At 44.0% G+C, this 19482-nt stretch overlaps 1 protein-coding gene across 1 annotated transcript in view; it reads right to left on the reverse strand.

Moving 5' to 3' along the window:
* Window positions 1–521: 521 nt before the first annotated feature.
* LNPK (lunapark, ER junction formation factor) overlaps window positions 522–19482 on the reverse strand; it is a 107513-nt gene continuing 88552 nt past the window's right edge. The window contains exons 10-13 of the mRNA XM_075317364.1: window positions 16652–16757; window positions 7086–7156; window positions 3800–3967; window positions 522–2530 (exon numbers count right to left, since the gene is read on the reverse strand). Of these exons, the coding sequence (XP_075173479.1) occupies window positions 2337–2530; window positions 3800–3967; window positions 7086–7156; window positions 16652–16757 (539 nt within the window). The 3' untranslated portion in view covers window positions 522–2336. The remainder of the gene's footprint in view (window positions 2531–3799; window positions 3968–7085; window positions 7157–16651; window positions 16758–19482) is intronic.

The raw sequence follows: 19482 nt of genomic DNA on the forward strand, positions 1-19482 counted from the left end.
ACCTGGATAATTAAGTTATGCCTAAACTAATCAGTGCATGGGACTGTTTTTTATAGGGTTGTCTAGCACCACTCACTTTGGCATCAGGAGGGGAGCAGCACTGATATGTGGTAATCGGCACATGATTGCTAGGTACAAGTACCCGGCATTGTGCACCTTCCCTATTCATCAGAACGGGATACGTGCAACATACCAGCCGATCATGTACACATCCTGGCAGCTATGGCCCCTGAAGAATGGGCGGCACAGATGATGTTGCTTTAGCACATACAATAGGAAGTGTGCATGATACATGTTGCCTCGAATCTAATAGGAAAGGTACACAATACCTGTGGATTGTGCACATATCCTAACAGCCATGTGCCACTGCAACATCATAAGCGCTGCACACCTCACGATGCAGAGGCGAGTGGCCACAGACAACCACTTTAAGCTCAACTACTTTGTTCTATGCTCTAAAAAAGCAAAAGATCACATGCCCATTAACAAAATCTATTTTGCAATGAATGGATCAACCATACTACATTAAATCAGACTTTATTTGCATATAACAAAAACATAAAACACGCAAAAGGCACATTTACTGACGTGTGTACCAGTATATTACATATATAAATATAGCTTAGCATTCAAGTACAATACAAGCTCTTCCTATGTTAGTTAAAGAGTAACTAAACCTTTGTAATGTATTTTCACATTTCAGAGCAGGGTACAGATTCAATAGAAAGCATAGACTTTGTAGCCTTTGCTTTCTAGTGCACCATAACCCCAGGCTGTGCACCATAACCCCCAGGCTGAGCCCCATCAGGGTACAGATTCAATAGAAAGCATAGACTTTGCAGCCTTAGCTTTCTAGTGCACCATAACCCCCAGGCTGTGCACCATAACCCCCAGGCTGTGCACCATAGCCCCCAGGCTGTGCACCATAACCCCAAGGCTGTGCACCATAACCCCCAGGCTGTGCACCATAACCCCCAGGCTGTGCACCATAACCCCCAGGCTGTGCACCATAACCCCCAGGCTGTGCACCATAACCCCCAGGCTGTGCACCATAACCCCCAGGCTGTGCACCATCAGGGTACAAATTCAATAGAAAGCATAGACTTTGTAGCCTTTGCTTTCTAGTGCACCATAACCCCAGGCTGTGCACCATAACCCCAGGCTGTGCACCATCAGGGTAGAAATTCAATAGAAAGCATAGACTTTGTAGCCTTTGCTTTCTAGTGCACCATAACCCCCAGGCTGTGCACCATAACCCCCAGGCTGTGCACCATCAGGGTACAAATTCAATAGAAAGCATAGACTTTGTAGCCTTTGCTTTCTAGTGCACCATAACCCCAGGCTGTGCACCATCAGGGTACAAATACAATAGAAAGCATAGACTTTGCAGCCTTTGCTTTCTAGTGCACCATAACCCCAGGCTGTGCACCATAACCCCAGGCTGTGCACCATCAGGGCACGGATTCAATAGAAAGCATAGACTTTGTAGCTTTTGCTTTCTGTTGCATCCATAACCCCCAGGCTGTGCACATGCTGAGGTTGGAGCTGTGTGCTCCCATCTCCTGGGCACTTCTCACAGGGTAGGGATTGCATTAATAATGGTGGAGTGGGATGATCTAAGGACAAGGACACCCACTAATCTACTTGCAATACTAAGAGCATTGAAATATTAAAATACATTACAAAAATTTTCAATTTCTTCTAATGTAAACATGAACCAAACAGCAAACACATGTAGCAGGGCCTGTGCGGGAATTGCATAAGGACATGACAGTTACCTACAAAGTAGGCGTCTTTAATAAAAAAAAAAAAACTATCATGTGAGCTTCTCACTCGGGGGAAAAAAATATTTTGTGGAGATTGTTTTGATGTTTGCAGATGCACTTAAAAAAAAAAGTTACAGGTTGTGGTCCATTCACCATCCAAACGCAACACACACACACACACACACACCGGCAGTTTGATATACAAATACCCTTGGTACAAAATGTGTTCACCCAAACCCCATTTTAATATCGCCACATGTAAAATAAATAAACCTGCAAACTCATTACCTTAAAATACTTAATTCAAGAATAAAATATCAGCTATGGACGTCTTATTGATGCTTGTTACTGGGCCAAAGACAGATCCAGGCCAATTCTAGCATGAAAAATAAAGGTTAAATATCAAGTATACATCTCCCAAGTGCTATACAGTTGTAGATGACCACTAGATATGGCACGAAGTCGTGGGTGTGAGGCAGATCTAGCTAGAGTTGTCAGTGGAAGTGGAGTTTCACAAGAAAACTTGTGAGGCCTAAGCTGCCATAAACGAAAATGATGCATGAAGCACATTCACTCCGTCTCCATCAAGGACTCTTCACCCTCATTAACATTCACAGGCGGCACAACGTCTTCAGGCAGAGCTTGATGTCCTTCTTTCACAGTTTTGTCAGATAACTCCTCAGCGCATGTTACATCCTCAGCGCATTTTTCCTCCTCGCCAAGAACGTCTTCAGCGTCAGGAGTTTCTTCCACCTCTGATGGATCTGTAGGAAGAGGGGAGGGGAAGAAAAAAGGAAAAACAAAAAGAAACATAAGAATAAAACAAAAAAAAAAAAAAACCACACACATTCAGCCACTAACCTAAACACTGACCAGAAATAGGCTGCAGTGGTCAGGCGACTGGTACAGTCTGTTATGGGTTAGGCTGCTTTCACACTACGGTTTTTTTTGTTTAACATGCGTCATGAACGGTTTTTTTTTTGTTTTTTTTTAACACAAAAACGGATCCAGTGCAAATGCGTTTTCATTTCGATGCATTTGCAATGGACTCGTGTCAACATGCGTTCACATGCGTTTGCGTGCGTTATAGTGAGGATCCAGCGACTTGCAATTGTTTTACTTTTTTCAAAAACGCTACTTTGTAGCGTTTTTGAGCTGCGTTCAAATACTGTTTTTCACTGGATCCTGACTATACTGCATGCAAACGCATGTGAACGCTGGCATGCTGATAGACAGGATCCTGCTTGCTCTACTGAGCATGCCCAGAAACCAGCCTGGCGTGATCAGTCTCTCTCTCCCCCTCCCTCTCTCTCTCCCCCGCCTGAGAGCGGCAGACTCTCGTAACCAAGGTAAATATCGGGTAACCAAGCAAAGTGCTTCGCTTAGTTACCCGATGTTTACCTTGGTTACGTGTGCAGGGAGCAGGCAGCCCAGCTCCTAGCAGCCAAGGACGCTCGTAACCAAGGTAAATATCGGGTATCCAAGCAAAGCACTTTGCTTAGTTACTCGATGTTTACCTTGGTTACGTGTGCAGGGAGCAGGCAGCCCGGCTCCTAGCAGCTACGGACGCTCGTAACCAAGGTAAATATCGGGTATCCAAGCAAAGCACTTCGCTTAGTTACCCAATGTTTACCTTGGTTACCAGCGTCTGCAGCTGTCAGATGCCAGCTCCCAGTCTATCACGTTCAGTTCCCCTCACTCCCGATCACATGACTTCAATGCCCGCCCATAAACTTCAAGTGGCAGGATCCTGCAAAATAACACATGGATTTGCATGCATTTTTCTTTGTAAAAACAGGATCCACTTTTACAGCAAAAAAACGTTTATGACGCATGTTAAAAAAACGTAGTGTGAAAGCAGCCTTAGCGAGAAACTACAGCCACCTGACTGCTGCAGTCAGTTACGGAGACTGATAATTAGGTAAGGCCATCAGATTATGCTTGTTCAGCAACAGACGAGTGTGCAGAATTATTTTGTACCCATTCCTTGCTTCTGTAACATTTAAAGGAAAGGAAAGAGATAATATAAATACCGGAGGAAGTCTGGTTTTCCAGTTCTTCAGTGGCAGCCTGCGAGATACTGGTGGAACTCTGCGAGTCTGATCTCGTCATCCTCTCAAGGTTTAATTCTTGAAGTCGTGGAGCTTGCGGACGAGTTTTTCTTGCAGGATTTAGGAAATAACAGTATGCACATCTAAACGCTAAATGGAAAAATAGTATAAGTATCAACAAGACTTCAAATCAATTCAAACATTGCTAATAGCCATCACAAGTGATTTATCATTCACATTGGGGGAGGGTTTGGAATGCTAGCTGTAAATAAATTGGTGTATTGCATGATCCACTATACTCTATCGTTTTTGCACAATGAATTTTGTAGTGCTGCTGTCACTTGCGTCCGGGCCTGCTCATTATGCTTGTGCATATTCACTGCACCATGGACCCAGAAGCAAGTGTGACTGCAGCGCCGGAGACATCAGCACCAGTGACAGGTGAGTAAAAGGTTCCTGCTCTCAGTGTGCTATCATGGATAGCACACGGAGAACACACATGTATGCCAAAATCAAGGCCCACGGAGGGCGATACGCACCTTCAACACGTCCGTGAAAAGCGTGCGTTTTTCACTGACGTGTGAAAGAGGCTTTAGAAATGGCAGGCGAGATAAGGGTTGAACTCAGATCTGCAGTGGAGGGGGTCAAAGAAAACAGGCTATGTACGAGAAGAAAAGCACATAGCAGTCATAAATGTAAAACTAGAGCCTGCGATGAAAGGAAAAGCTGCAGCACCCTGGATAAACACAGACCTCACTTCCAGCCTACATTACAGGTAGAGACACTCCCATAAGAGAAAAAAAAATGAAACTTGGATCAGACTGAAAATTGTATATATCAGGTGGACTGATAATCATGCAATGAACTGAAAATGAAACTTTATTAACTAAAAGGTAACCATTAACCTAAGTAGTTATTCCATATCAAAAGGTATCCATAGCCTTTACTCTAAGCTGCATGCATTTACACATTAGCTGCAGAAGGGCAGTGAATGCTTATGAAAGCAAATTCCATGCACATACATTGTCCCATAAAACAGGTCAGGGTGGGAGGACCCGCAGCATGAGCATACATTGCATTTAGAGGTCCCTAAGAACTGTTTTTGTGCACAGACCTTTAACACTGGATAAACTTACAATACAAGAGCACGACTCTATTCCCAGAAGACTGAAATAGCCACAAAGATCAAACCTGAGAATATGGACTCAACAGCAGCGTTTCTCAGCTTACCACACAAACTGCTTTCTGCCTATCTGCTGTAAAGTGATCGGCCCGCGGCATCCCAGCGTAGGGACACAAAAGACCGGCGCTCTGCAGAGAGGACAGCAAGCTACAGTGGGGGGGGGGGGGAGGGTTTCCTTCCCTGCAAAAACAAGTTCTTTAAATCTAATCCTATACTTCTATGTCACGGAACTTTCAACTGTAGAAACAATTGCACAATTTAACCCAGATTCATTGCGTGGAGGGAGCATGGTTAGAAAGCCGGACTGTAAATGAAATGCAGCACCCGTCTAATCAGGTGCCAGCTTTCATTAATGCGGTCCCCAAAACTGCGCTTTTTTTTTAGTATGCGGTGAATGTCCAATGTGGATAAAAAAAATCCTGTGTGATCACAATTAGAGAGGGCTGCATTTCTAAAAAGACTAAGGTCTAAAATCTTAATTACAGTACATCACAAAAGTGAGTACACCCCTCATTTTTTTTTTTCATGTTTTATATCTTTTCATGGGAGAACACTGAAGATATGACCCTTTCATACAATGCACAGTAGTCAGTGTACAGCTTGTATAACAGTGTAAATTTGGTGCCCTCTAAATAAATCAACACAGCCATTAATGTCTAAACCGCTGGCAACAAAAATGATTTTCCCCCTAAGTGAATATGCCCAAATTGTGCCCAATTAGCCAGTTTCCCTCGTCGGTGTCATGTGACTCAGTTTTACAAGCTCTCAGGTGTGAATGGGGAGCAGGGGTGTTACATTTTGTGTTATCACTCACACACACCCTCATACTGGTCACTGGAAGGTCACCATGGCCTCTCATGGCAAAGAATTCTGTGTGGATATGAAAAAAAGAATAAAGATGGCCGAGGCTATAAAAAGATTGCCAATGCCCTGAAACAGAGCTGCAGCATGGTGGCCAAGACCATACAGCGGTATAACAAGACAGGTTCCACTCAGCACATGCCTCACCATGGTCAACCAAAGAAGTTGATTGCCCATGCTCAGCATAATATCCAGAGGTTGCCTTTTGAAAACAGACTTCCGAGTGCTGCCAGAAATGCTGCAGAGGTTACAAGAGGGGTGGGGGGGGGTGGGGGGGAGAGGTCAGACCATACGCCGCACACTGCATCGAATTGGTCTAAATGGCTGTCATCCTGGAACGAACCCTCTTCCAAAGATGATGCACAAGAAAGCCTGCAAACAGTTTGCAGAAGACAAGGAGACTAAGGACATGAATTATTGAAACCTTGTTTTCTGGTCAATATAAAGCCATTTGGTTCAGATGGTGTCAAGTGTGTGCCCTGCCTACAGTCAAGCATAGTGGTGGAAGTGTCATGGTTTGGAGCTGCATGAGTGCTGACGGCTGTGGTGAGCTACAGTTCATTGAGGGAACCATGAATACCAACATGTACAGTGACATACTGAAGAAGAAGAGCCTGAACTCTTTCAATTGGAAAGTGGGCTGCAGGGCAGAATTTCAACATAACATTAAATACACCTCTAAGACGACCACTGCCTTGCTAAAGAAACTGAAGGTAAAGGCGCTGTACTGGCCAAGCGTCTCCAGACCTAAACCTTATTGAGCATCTGTGGGGCCTCCTCAAACGAAAGGTGGAGGAGCGCAAAGTCTCTAAAATCCACCAGCTTCATGATGTCATCATAGAGGATGGAAGAGGATCCAGCGGCTTCTGTGAAGTTCTAGTGACCTCCATGTCCAAGAGAGTTAAGGCAGTGCTTTAAAATAATGGTGGCCACAAACAATATAGTCTCTCTGGGCACAATTTGACCATTTTGACTTAGTGGTGTACTCACTTTTGTTGCCAGCGGTTCAGATATTTATGGCTGTCTGTTGAGTTATTTAGAGGGCACCAAACTTACACTGTTATACAAGCTGTACACTGACACTGTACATTGTATCAACGTGTAAGATCTTCAGTGTTGTCCCATGAAAAGATATAAAATATTTACAAACATTTGAGGGGTGTACTCACTTCTGTGATATACTGTACATTAGGCAGAATAGCTGCAGCATATAGGGATACTTACCAACATACTCAAATTCTTCCTTCAGGGCCATACCATTGTGAGAAAAACACTGCTGGCAAATCAAAGCGTATCTATTGAAAGGAAACAGATGTGAAAATTTAGATCAAGGGATCAATCAAGTAAAAGGAGCAACATTTAGATAATTTAATGATGGCTTAAAAAGGTTGTTTTAAAATCAGCATCAGTATCACCAATACTCAAGATAATTGATAAATGTATAATCGCTGGGGGTCCAACCACTGAAAACCGTATTGATCACATGAGAATGTGGCTCGCGAATTCTTCCATTGGAATGGATAGTCCGTGAACAAGTGTAGCCATTATTCTACTAAGGCCGAGGCCACACCGGGAATAGTGCAATCCTCGCATGACACTCAGCTCACACTCGCAGCACAATGAGAGCAGAGTGTCATGAGACTGTGGTCCGATCAGACCACAGCTGCAGAGGGGGGGAGGGCCGGCGGTGAAGAGGGGGGGAGGGCCGGCGCTGAAGAAGGGGGGAGGGCCGGCGCTGAAGAGGGGGGGAGGGCCGGCGCTGAAGAGGGGGGGAGGGCCGGCGCTGAAGAGGGGGGGAGGGCCGGCGCTGAAGAGGGGGGGAGGGCCGGCGCTGAAGAGGGGGGGAGGGCCGGCGCTGAAGAGGGGGGGAGGGCCGGCGCTGAAGAGGGGGGGAGGGCCGGCGCTGAGGAGGGGGGGGAGGGCCGGCGCGGAGGAGGGGGGGGGGAGGGCCGGCGCTGAGGAGGAGGGGGAGGGCCGGCGCTGAGGAGGGGGGGGGAGGGCCGGCGCTGAGGAGGGGAGGAGGGATTTATCTCCCCATCTCCTGCATTGTCGGCTGCTGCGAGAATGGCACTGCACTCACGTTATACCTTTGTAATGTGAGAGCAGTGCGAGGTTTCTCTTGTCCCATAGACTTGCATGGTTGCGAGTGGAACAGGATCCGATTAGGACCGAGAAAATAATCACTCATGGGAGCAGCCCCATACAGTATTATTGGTCCGAGTGCAATGTGATTTTTTTTTTTATTGCATTCCACTCGCACCATTTTTCTTGCCATGGGTCCTAGGCCTAAAAATCTAAAGCTGCAGTGGTGGCACATGATCACTACTGTTCCATTCAGGCAGGGGACTTTGGGACCTGGGTTCGTTGCTGGGGGTCCATCTGGTGACCCCATCACTGAACCAATCATACATTCACTCACTGTTCTTGTGAATAGGTGATTAATGATTACAGATCACTTTAAGAGTTTAATTTTTAGATCCACAATTCAGTGATGAATAATTTTTATATTTCTTCGTTGCAGCTTTATTTTATTTTTTTACATAAAACTATGAATGTTCACTGTCATTTTAACAAACTTTGCATAAATCAACAGTAAAGTGAATGTAAGAAACTTTCCAATATATCAGAGAAATTTGCTCCTCTCTCCTCTTATGAGCTGCTCCTTCCCCTTTCCCTGTGTACCAAAATGCATAGTCCACACAGAAAAATAACTCAAATCTGTCTTGGTCAAGATAAAACGGATTGCCAGCTTTTCTTTTCCTGCCCTTGTTCCGAGAGCAGTAATGTTTTTAATTTTCCGTCAATCTTGCCATATGAGGGCTTTTTTTTTGCAGGACAAGTTGTACGTTTGAATGAAACTATTAGTTTTACTATATAGTATACTGGCAAACCGCAAAAAAAATTCCAAGTGAGAAAAAGATTACAAAAAAAAATAACAAAACAAAATGTGACTCCCCAATTGTTTTTGGGATATTTTATTCACTGTGTTCACTATATGGTAAAACTGATGTCTCGGTGTGATGCCTCAGATCGGTGCGTGTTCGTAGACACCAAACACGTATAGGTTTACTTTTATCTCGGGGGGATAAAAAATAAAATCACACATTTGTCCAAAAAAAAAAAAAGTGCACTTTTTGCACCACGTTCCACGAGCCATAGCGTTCTCATTTTTCGGGATCTGGGGCTCAGTGACTGCTTTGTTTTTGCATCTCGAGCTGACAATTTTAACCGTACCATTTTTGCACAGATGCTACATTTTTATCACCTGTTATCACATCTTGTACAAAATATGTGGTGACCAAAAAACGTAATTGGCATTTGAATTTTTTTTTTTGCCGCTACGCCGTTTACAGATCAGATGAACGGATTTTATATTTTGATTGGGCATTTCTGAATGCAGAGATACCAAATGTGTGTATATATATTTTTTAACCCTTTAATTTTCAATGGGACGAATTGGGGGGTGATTTGAACTTTTAGTTTTTATTTTTTTTTCCAATTTTTTAAAACTTTTTTTTCCTTTTTTTTTTAATTATTTTTCTAGTCTCCCTAAGGGGGCTATAAGGATCAGAAGTCTGATCGCTTGTTCATTTCTGTACATCAGAATAGCATTCTTCTGATCTGCAGAAAAGTAGCTCTCCTCTCACACGCAGTGCTCTGCCGGCTGTAAGAGGAACTGACTGATGATAGCTACAGGAGTCATCACATGACCCTGTGCTACCATGGCAACCATTAGATCCACGTGATCACATTACGTGACTTCCGATGGAACCGTGTAAGTGAATGCTTACCGCGGCGCGCTGTTTCATCTCGCTGTCACATTTTGACAGTGCGGTGTAAGGGGTTAACAGGCATGAGTGGAGAGCGGATCCACTCGTTCCTGATAGCCACACATGTCCGCTGTTCAAATCAGCTGTCGGCAGCAGGCAGGGATTAACCTGACACGATCCATGACGTACCCAGTACCCAGCAGTTTGAGAGTGGTGGAAAATTCCAGTTGAGAGGAGTAAGGAGCTTGTTGATGGTTATGAGAGGCGACCGATTGCAGCTATTTATTCCAAAGGGGGTGCAGCCAAATATTAACTTAAGGGTGGCAACAATTTTGTCTGGGTCCATTGTCTTGAGTTGTATGTGAAAATATATCTAATTTCCCATTGTTATTCTGGGGGTTGTTTGTGTTGTTTCAATAAACACAAAGGAAATAAACAAATGTTTAACAAAACATTTGTAATTACAATAATTTTCAAGGAGAAATACTTCATTTTCTGGAACAATTTCAAGGGTGCCAACACATTCGGTCATGACTGTATATATACATTAATCACAAAAAGTTGGGGATATTTGGCTTTAGGGTAAAATTTTAGGATGATCCTAAAATGCCCTTTAAACTTTTCAGCTGAACGTAATGTGGCATCCTTTAAATTTCTGAATGCTCATGTCCGCCTGTTCAATGTTGCAGGACTTGTTGCACAAATTTCTGTTGTCTAACAAGGAGATTAATGGCAAAATTCACAACAGGTGTTTGAACTCCAAAATTTATTGGGCAATTCATGCATCAATTAGATTTGGTATTTAGCAGTTCTCATCATACTTTTCACATTTTGACATCATGAGATGAAGACATCACCTAACAATTGATCAGCAGTACCGCACCATTGTGAGGCTGTAAGCAAGATGGTCTCAATCGGAAGTGGTCACTGAGCTAAGAGGATCAGTGATTGTCATCCGTAGGCTGTACAGAGACACAGAGAGACTGGAAGAGTCACAGAAAGGCATAGACATGGACGTCCTTTTGGCCACATCCTACACTGATAACCATTTCTTGAGACATGCAGGCGCATGGAAAATCACCAAATCAAACATTAGCAACAACTCATATATAATGAGAACCAAGAGGAACAGAGTCTTTAAATTCGCTTAATAAGAAGCCCATACAAGCAACATTATGTGAATATAAGATATTTTATTGTATTAAAGTGCTGTTGGGTACAAAAATATATAAATACATATGGACCAAGGGAGCGGTGCTGAAGGGGAAAGAACCCCACGTGTCCCAGAGAGGAAGGAGGAAGAATCCTCAGCAAAGATCTGTAGAAGGTTTATGAGGGGTGGCTAGTAGCTAAGAGTAAGGCTGCAGCACAAATAATGGGAACGAGTATACAGTCTGTGCAGGTGTTTCCCCAAATACAAGCAGCACAACTCACCTCCTCAAGTCTATTCAGATCACTGCACCACCGGGGTAACCACGTGGGGACCAACGTCTCAACACGTGTTTCGCGTGTAGCTTCGTCGGGAGACAGATCTTTGCTGAGGATTCTTCCTCCTTCCTCTCTGGGGCACGTGGGGTTCTTTCCCCTTCAGCACCGCTCCCTTGGTCCATATGTATTTATATATTTTTGTACCCAACAGCACTTTAATACAATAAAATATCTTATATTCACATAATGTTGCTTGTATGGGCTTCTTATTAAGCGAATTTAAAGACTCTGTTCCTCTTGGTTCTCACTGATAACCATTTCATTGTGAACAATGCTCTTTGGAACCGGATAACGAATGCCACTAAACTCCAGGTACATTTAAGGGAGGCGAGAGGCATCCAAATGTCATGTCAGACCATTTGAAACAGTTTACATCAGCATGGTCTGTGTTCTAGACAACCTGCAGGATTACCTGACTACACCCTCATGCAAAGAAGTCATCGTCTTGCTGGATGAGGGATCTATGGGCCTCAGTGCTGTTCACTGATCACAGTCAATTCACGTTGAGCAGAAGTGATGAATGCCAACTATATTGGAGACGTCAAGGAGAGCGCAATGCATCATCCACAGTAAAACGACTGCCACCAAAGGCTCGTCTGGGGACAGCAGTGTAGGCCGGTGTGTCTAGTCATTACAGAACTGCCCTACACTTTGTGAAAGGTACAGTGACAAGTTCCTAGTAACTGCATAACATCATTATTCCAGTCATTGTGCCTCTGCATGGACAGCACAAGCCTAATTTCATCTTCATGGACAACAATGCTCCAGCTCATCGAGGTCAAATTAGGGAACGGCTGCTGGAGACTTGGGGCACCTAAAATTTAGTGGCTTGCACTTTCTCTAGACTGGAAACCCATAAAAAAAAAAAATCTATGGGATCAGCTGAATCGCTGTGTAGGGGCCGTAACTCGGCACTCCAGAACCTCAATAACATGAGGGGGGCCTGAAAGAATTGTGGGATTCCAAGTCTCCGCAGACAATAACTCCACTGGTGAACAGCAGGAAACATCATCGTCAGCTGTAATTGATGCTCAAGGCCACATGACTAGTTATTGAGACAGACATTTTGGGGGTGTATACCCACCACAGGTGCTGGCTTTCGTTTCAATAAATTGTTTGAGATAAGGAACTCACCATTGCTGCTTCTACTTAAATGTCCTACTGTCATGATGGAATATCACTGTAGCGAGAACTTTATGTTTTACATAAGTTTCCCTCAATATCCAAACATCCCTTGCCGTTTATGAGTGATATATGTATTATTACTATAATATATTCTTTACATACCTCGTGGACCAACAACGCTCCTGCACTCAACCCAGCCTGCCCCGACTGTCTACTAACATTTTTTGGTGATTTCTGCTGATCGGCTGCAGCCTTCACTGTTCCGTGTAAATGTAAGAAAGTCTGTTTGTTCCACTTGTGCAGAATAGTGAAGGCTGCAGCCAATCAGCAGCAACTGATTAGCTGCAGCAGTCACCTGATATTGTTTACACCAGGAGAGCAGCAAGGAACACAGATCTGAATGGAGAGGGAAGGAGGGAAGTATTGTTTTTTTTCTTTGTGCAGCATTGAGTGATAATTAAAGGGGTTGTCCAGTAGTGATAACATCTTTAATAATTAACTTGCCTGATGTTTTCTCAGAATCATAGGGCTTGATCTAATTTTAATTGAAGACCAATCATGCACTAGAATGGTCAAAATGAGAATCCGGTAGCCGCCTGCATTCATATGATCTAATGTAATGAATGGGCCGCACTCCTCATTTTTATGTTCACTACAAGCATCTAGGACATTAGTCTTCCAATCTCTCCATCTCCCCAATGCATATTTTAAAAGCAATTAAGCTTTACTCAGTTTTAATATCACGATTATATTTCATTCATTCCCCCATTTTAATGATGATCAGATTAATGACCGCTTGACTAACGCATCTCCAACTTATTTAATGGGTGTAGAAAAGCTATTATAAGTATTAATGATCCATGAAATCTAATATGTAATCCTATATAGAACCCGTATATTCTACATTCAGTCAGCTTTGGGGTAAGACACAATATGATATTATGCAGAGACTTCAAATTTGGTCTTGAATCTGAGCAAAACAGTTCTACTGAGACGAGCGGGAAATTGTGCAAAGTGCTGAATTATTACCAAAATCAGGGAGACGCAACGCAAGGATGGAAACTGAAACATTGAAATTTAGTAATGTATCTATTTGGGACCTAATAAATACCAAAAATGGAGTACTAGGGAAGGATAGGAAAAATATATCTGATCTTGTGAAATAATAGATTAGGCAGCTCTTGGAACTTCTGGTTTGAATTCGGTTCCACTTGTGTTTTGCAAGGACGAGTGCAATCTGATAAATCGGATTGCTCAATCTCTAGTGAAAAACTATGGGGCAGTGTCCATCTGCGATTGATTTCTCATGCCATAGCGGCATGCGGAATGAATCGCAGCATGCTACGTCTGGCAGCAAGTCTCGGCTCACGCACCCCCATACAAGTCTATAGGAGCGTGTGAAACATCGCACTGCACTCGCTTGTCATGAGAGTGCAGTGCGATATCCGCAGAGACAGGCAGCGGAAGAGATGGAGAGAAAGTGCTCCCTCCCTCTTCTCCGCAGCTGTGATCCGATCACAAGATCGCATCACAATCGCATGACGCTCACAGCAGAGGGTCATTAGCTCAACAAAAGTTATAATCTAAAAAGATGCAGACATCTTGAGGGTCAATTTTTCATTTTTATTTATTTATTTTTTTAACTTAATTGCATGGATTTTGGCAAAAAAAAAAAAAAAAAATATGTTGCACCATTTGTGGTTTATAGCTTTTGTGTTGCATTACTGCTGGCTGCACAAAAAAAGTAAACTGATAATTAAAGTTGAGTAAAGAAGTTGCAAGACACTGACCCAGCATTGGTATTTTTCAGCAAGCAGAACAGGCATTGTGAACTTCTTCGGTTTGCACTCGAATGCCGGCATCCTGAGCACGTGTTGTGATTACAGGCCCCTCCATACCGGATGTCATGACGTGACAGCACAGCCCGCACCCTGAGGTCAACGGGAACTAGTAATTACAAGACACAACAAGGATACCGGCATTTGCGTTTTGGCTGAGAAAGTTCACACTCCCCTGGATCCAGCTGCCAAGGAGTAAGTACAGATGTGGCTGCCAGAGCAGGGTCTTCAGAATCTTTTTGCTTAACTCCGATTTCATCTGACAGCAATCATAACTCTTAGGGCTCTTTTCCACTTGTGATTGCTATATGCGAGTGCGATCCGATAAAACATTGGATTGCACTCGCACCAGTGCAAAACTATGGCGCAGTGTCCCTCTTGCCTTCTATTTCTCATCACGAATCGTACTCTCTGTGCAATCGCAGCGAGTCTCGGCTCATGCACCCCCATACAAGTCTATGGGAGCGTGTGAAACATCGCACTGCACTCGCATGTCATCCGAATGCAGTGCGATATCCACAGAGACAGGGAGCGGAAGAGCTGGGAGAAAGTGCTCCCCTTCCTCTTATCCGCAGCTGTGATACGATCGCAAGATCTCATCACAGTCGCATGACCCTCGGCTGATGCTCACAGCAGAGGGTCATTAGCATATCGCTTCTCATGCTCTTGCATTGCAAGCGGTATGCAAGTGGAAAAGAGCCCTTACTTTCCCTATCTTCTCAACTGATTTATGACCACAAACTTTAGTTCAATATGAGCTCAGAAAAAAAAGAAGCTACAAATTGTCACTGACTGATTTTCAGTTAACTCATTCTGCAACCAAAAATGGACAAAAGCACACACAGGCTATGCAACATTTTGTTTCTACCTGACCATGGAGGTTCTCTTCTGCCTTCAGTAGCATATGGTGTGAGAATTCAAGCTCTTCTGAAATTACTTTGCAGGTGCAGAATACATCATTGATGTAGAGAGGGGCATATGCCCAACTGTTCTGGGTGAAGCTATGCCCCTCCAACCCACTACAGGGTCATTTGCACAAGCCGAAGAAGGGAATACAAGTTATTTTTTTGTTTGTGCAACTATGAACTATTGTCTGTCTGTTGTATTAATAATAATATTGCAATTACATTATTGGTTTATAGGATTAAGACTCATAACTGGAGTGGTGTAGCAGACTTGGAAAAATCCCATTTAAAGCAGCACTTGTTTAATATTACAAAGTCTAATGTGATATAGAAGTTTACTAACTGCACAAAAATAAGTGAAATTAAAGGAAACTGTCCTGTCAAAAAAATGCTATTAAGCTGCAGATATGGGGCTAATCTGCAGGCTAATAGCACTTCAAAGCTGCCCGGCCTCTGCACTGAATTCCCACTACCAGGAGGAAATTAACTATATTTTTCCCAGTAGCCTCAGGCTTTTAGTCAGAGGCGCGGCTAGAGCGCCTTCAGTCACCGCTCATTGAGCATTGGCTGTAACCATACCCCAGCACTGACTGACAGCCAGCTGTACAATGGTACAATACAGAGGCGGCGGTCAGTTTGCACCGGGGCGTAGTTGCAGCCGCGGCTCACTAGTTACTGAGTGGTGTCAAATTGCTCTGGCCATGGCTCTATGACTAAATATGATTAAACGCCCAAGGCTGATGGAAAGAAGACCGTTAGGGAATGTGCCCACGTAGCAGTTTCTGTGCAGATTTTCTGCATACAAAACTGCATGTTTTGGCAGGAAAAACACTTTTTATTGAGTTTTCACGTTTTTTTCTCATGCATTTTTTCACGTAATGGCGATCAGTGGGGTTCCTGCGCTGTACCCCCATGATTGATGCTAGGTTTCCGGCTGATTTAACAGCTGAGATGTAACAGCTGAGACCTAGCTCCGACTGCCAGCAGCGGTGCCTGCATCGCTCCCGACAGTTTAACACCCTAAATGCTGCAATCAATTGTGATTGCAGCATTCAGGAGGCAGGGAGAGGAATCGCTTACCTCTTCCTGGCGATCGGGTCCCTGTAATGTGATCGCTGGAATGGCAACCCTGGGTCATCTGCACGACGATCCCGGGTTACCGAGCTACGGATCACCTCACAGACCATGCCGGATGCATGACGAGTGAGGCGAAGTGTCAGTGCTGCGAGTACAGTACTGACAGATAATCCACTGCAGTGATCGAGCTCAAGCATTGCAGTGGATTATATCAAATGCAGAAAATAGACATGCTGCAGATTATTTTCTGCACCAAAATCTGCAACGTGTGCACAACAAGTCAGGATTCTCAAAGACTTTGCTGCGATGCATTTTCCCTTGCAGTATTGATTAAAATCTGCATGAAAAAACATAGCATGGACACACAGCCTTAATTTTCTCCCAGTAGCCAGGCTGTGTGTGCAGCCAGGAAGTGTTAGAATGCAACTGAACTGCAGGTTAACTCCATATCTGCAGGGTAAAAGCATTTTTTTTTTCTTCAATGACAAATTCCTTTTAAGCACCAAATCCATCATTTTCATCATGTTTTCATTTCATTTTTAAACCATAAAGCATGCCCAAAACGTTTTATAAGTGTGTTAGGTTACCTGTTCTGAGGACCGTCGCCAACCAAGTATTCAATAACTCTATCCACAGCACCCCTCTCTCGTGGAAGAATTGGTCTTGCCAGTGGAGGGCCTGGTGGATGGACAGCTTTCAAAAGAAGGGATTCCAAAGAGGAGATGGATGTAAGGGAAAAAAAAACAAAAAAACACCAAAATCAAAAAACATGCTGTGCTGGCTAACATGTATAACAGATTTATCGATCAGATAAATAGGCAGTGGTCAAATGCCCCATGTTAGAAGCCGTCCACTGGATCAGAGTATATGTATACCTTATAGGATATGGAAACAGACTGTTGGCTTAAAATGTAGAGCTGGGAGATTCTGCCCAAATTAAGAAACACAATGCAAACAATTTTTTTTTTAATACAAACTGTTGAGGATTGTCCAGTAGGAGCTGTGGTTAGGATGCGTCAAAAGATCAGCTTTGGTGGCAACAGGACACATGCAAAGTTGCAGAACAGTACGCTCCCAAAGTGCTGTCTGCCGCCAAAACTGCCTCGTAACCATAAACCCCCGACAGGGAGGCCCAGTCACTGACTATTGGAGAGAGGCTTCATCAGGATAAAGCAGGGGCACCCCTTATATAAGGAAATGTTTAGAAATCCTTCAGAATTGTAGAAAGGTCCTGACATGTACTTAAGGTTAAACGGGAACCTGTGCAAATTGGCCCCAACTTTCTGCAAAAAGCTAGAACAACCCCAATCCTCAAGAAAGCAAAAAAACAAATTCATCTAATTTTCTCCTAGTGTGTATGTCCTGTCTGAGCACAGATTCTGGAAAGAGGGACCCTCAACCTTCTAAATGTCCCATTAAGGCACTACATTGACACTTGATTTATAGGGGTACACAGTCCGGTACCGGATCAGCCCTGTGCAGTATTCTGTATTGCCAGGCCTGTGGTGGTTCTGCTACTTAATGTGTTATTGCAGCAGCTTGAACTTTCAAACAGATTGGGTCATGCAGAAGCAAAAAAAGCTCACATTGTCAGATCAACCTAATCTGCATGAAAGATCAAGCTGCTGCAGCAGCTCACATGAGAAAGACTGCAAACAAGACATACAGAATCCTGCACAGGATTAATTCAGAGATGACCGGCGTCTGGTCACTTCAAATCCTCAGCTTACACCGTAGAAGCATCCTCTCTGTACCATTCCCTAAGGCCTTGTGCCCACGGGAGATCGTATCTGCGGACTTTTCTGCAGGTATTTCCACAGGTTCACGCAGCAACTCCCCGGAATCTGCAGCTATCCATTGCTGCGGTATATCTGTGGAGTTGTTGCGGTAAACCTGCGGAAACTGTGCGGATTTTGTGCGGAATTCCCGCCCTGTATTTCCATAGTGGAAGAGCTGGAATTCCGCAGATAATTCTGCATGAATAATGAACATGCAGTTACATGCGGCTGCAGGAAATACGCAGCATTTTCCGCAGCCGCAAATACCGCAGCATTGATACAGCACTCCCCAAATCCCATAGGATAACATGGGAGTGTCTGTACTTGCGTAAACTCTCAGATTTAACTGGAAAATCTAGAAAGTCAGCGGGTTTTCCACGGCAAAATCCACGGTTACTTTCTCCCGTGGGTACATAGTCTAAGGCTATGTGCCCACTGGACTTTGTACCTGCGGATATATCCGCAGGTTTCCGCAGTTGCTCGCCGGAATCCGCAGCCATTTTTAGCTGCGGTAGTACAGCGAAATAGCTGCGGTAAACCTGCGGGCATTCGTGCGACTTACCTGCGGAAGTCCCGGCCTCCATCTCCATAGTGGAGAGCCGGGATTTGCGCAGGTAATTCCGCAGAAATAATTGACATGCAATTCTGCGTGTCTGCGGGAAATCCGCAGCATGTTCTGCAGCCGCACGTATACGCAGCATGGACACAGACACTACCCATGTCCCATAGGATAACATGGGGAGTGTCTGTACATGCTGAAACCTGCAGATTTATCTGGAAAATCTAAAAAATCCGCATATTTTCCGCAGATAAATCCGCAGGTTTAATTTCCTGTGAGCACATAGCCTTACTGAAAAGCATGCTACATCATCCCACTCACTGGCCTTCTCCACACCCTCCTGTCGCTGTTATTAGGCAACGATATTAGCCCCACCAAAGAGGGAGGAAGGAAAAAAAAAACAAATTGGGGTCTGAACAACTTTTTGGTGCACAAAGGAATCCCAGTATCAAGATGCTCAAAACTACAATGTTCTTCCTTAAGATAGTCTTCGGATTGTGCGCCTCGCCAGCCATGCATCTTGTTATTCACGCTGTTACCGACAACAGTAATTAATATAAACATCAGCGCAATCATCGTAGGACTACCGGTCATTTCTGTAGGCTTGGCATGCTCTCAAACTACCTGCTGGTTATTAATTTTCCAACATATGGGATCACAGTAGCAAGGAATCGTACAATTGATTTTCCCTCCACAAAGTCCTATGAAATATGAACATGAACATTTAATAACAAATAACTACAAGATGATCCTATCTGTGCCTTAATGACGAAAATATATACCTGCCAAATGAAGCAGATTGAGAAAACGTCCGGCTCTGGGGTACAGGCGGGAAATTGTTAAAGGGGGTAGGCAAAATATATTCAGACATTTTTTTTTAACACTTTTTCATTGCTAGCCACCAATATTTTATAGTCCTGTACTGGAGCTCGGTATCAATGTCTGCAGCTCGTAATGCCATGTAAAACGCTAACAACACTGGTTGGATGCATCTACGCAAAGGTTAGCCAAAACTGTCATCTGCTACTCGGGTTAGAAGCCGGCCAGCTTCCCAGCTGCTCTCCGCACAGCAAGCGTCCAA

Source organism: Anomaloglossus baeobatrachus, chromosome 7, assembly GCF_048569485.1.
Source record: "Anomaloglossus baeobatrachus isolate aAnoBae1 chromosome 7, aAnoBae1.hap1, whole genome shotgun sequence".
NCBI lineage: Eukaryota > Metazoa > Chordata > Amphibia > Anura > Aromobatidae > Anomaloglossus > Anomaloglossus baeobatrachus.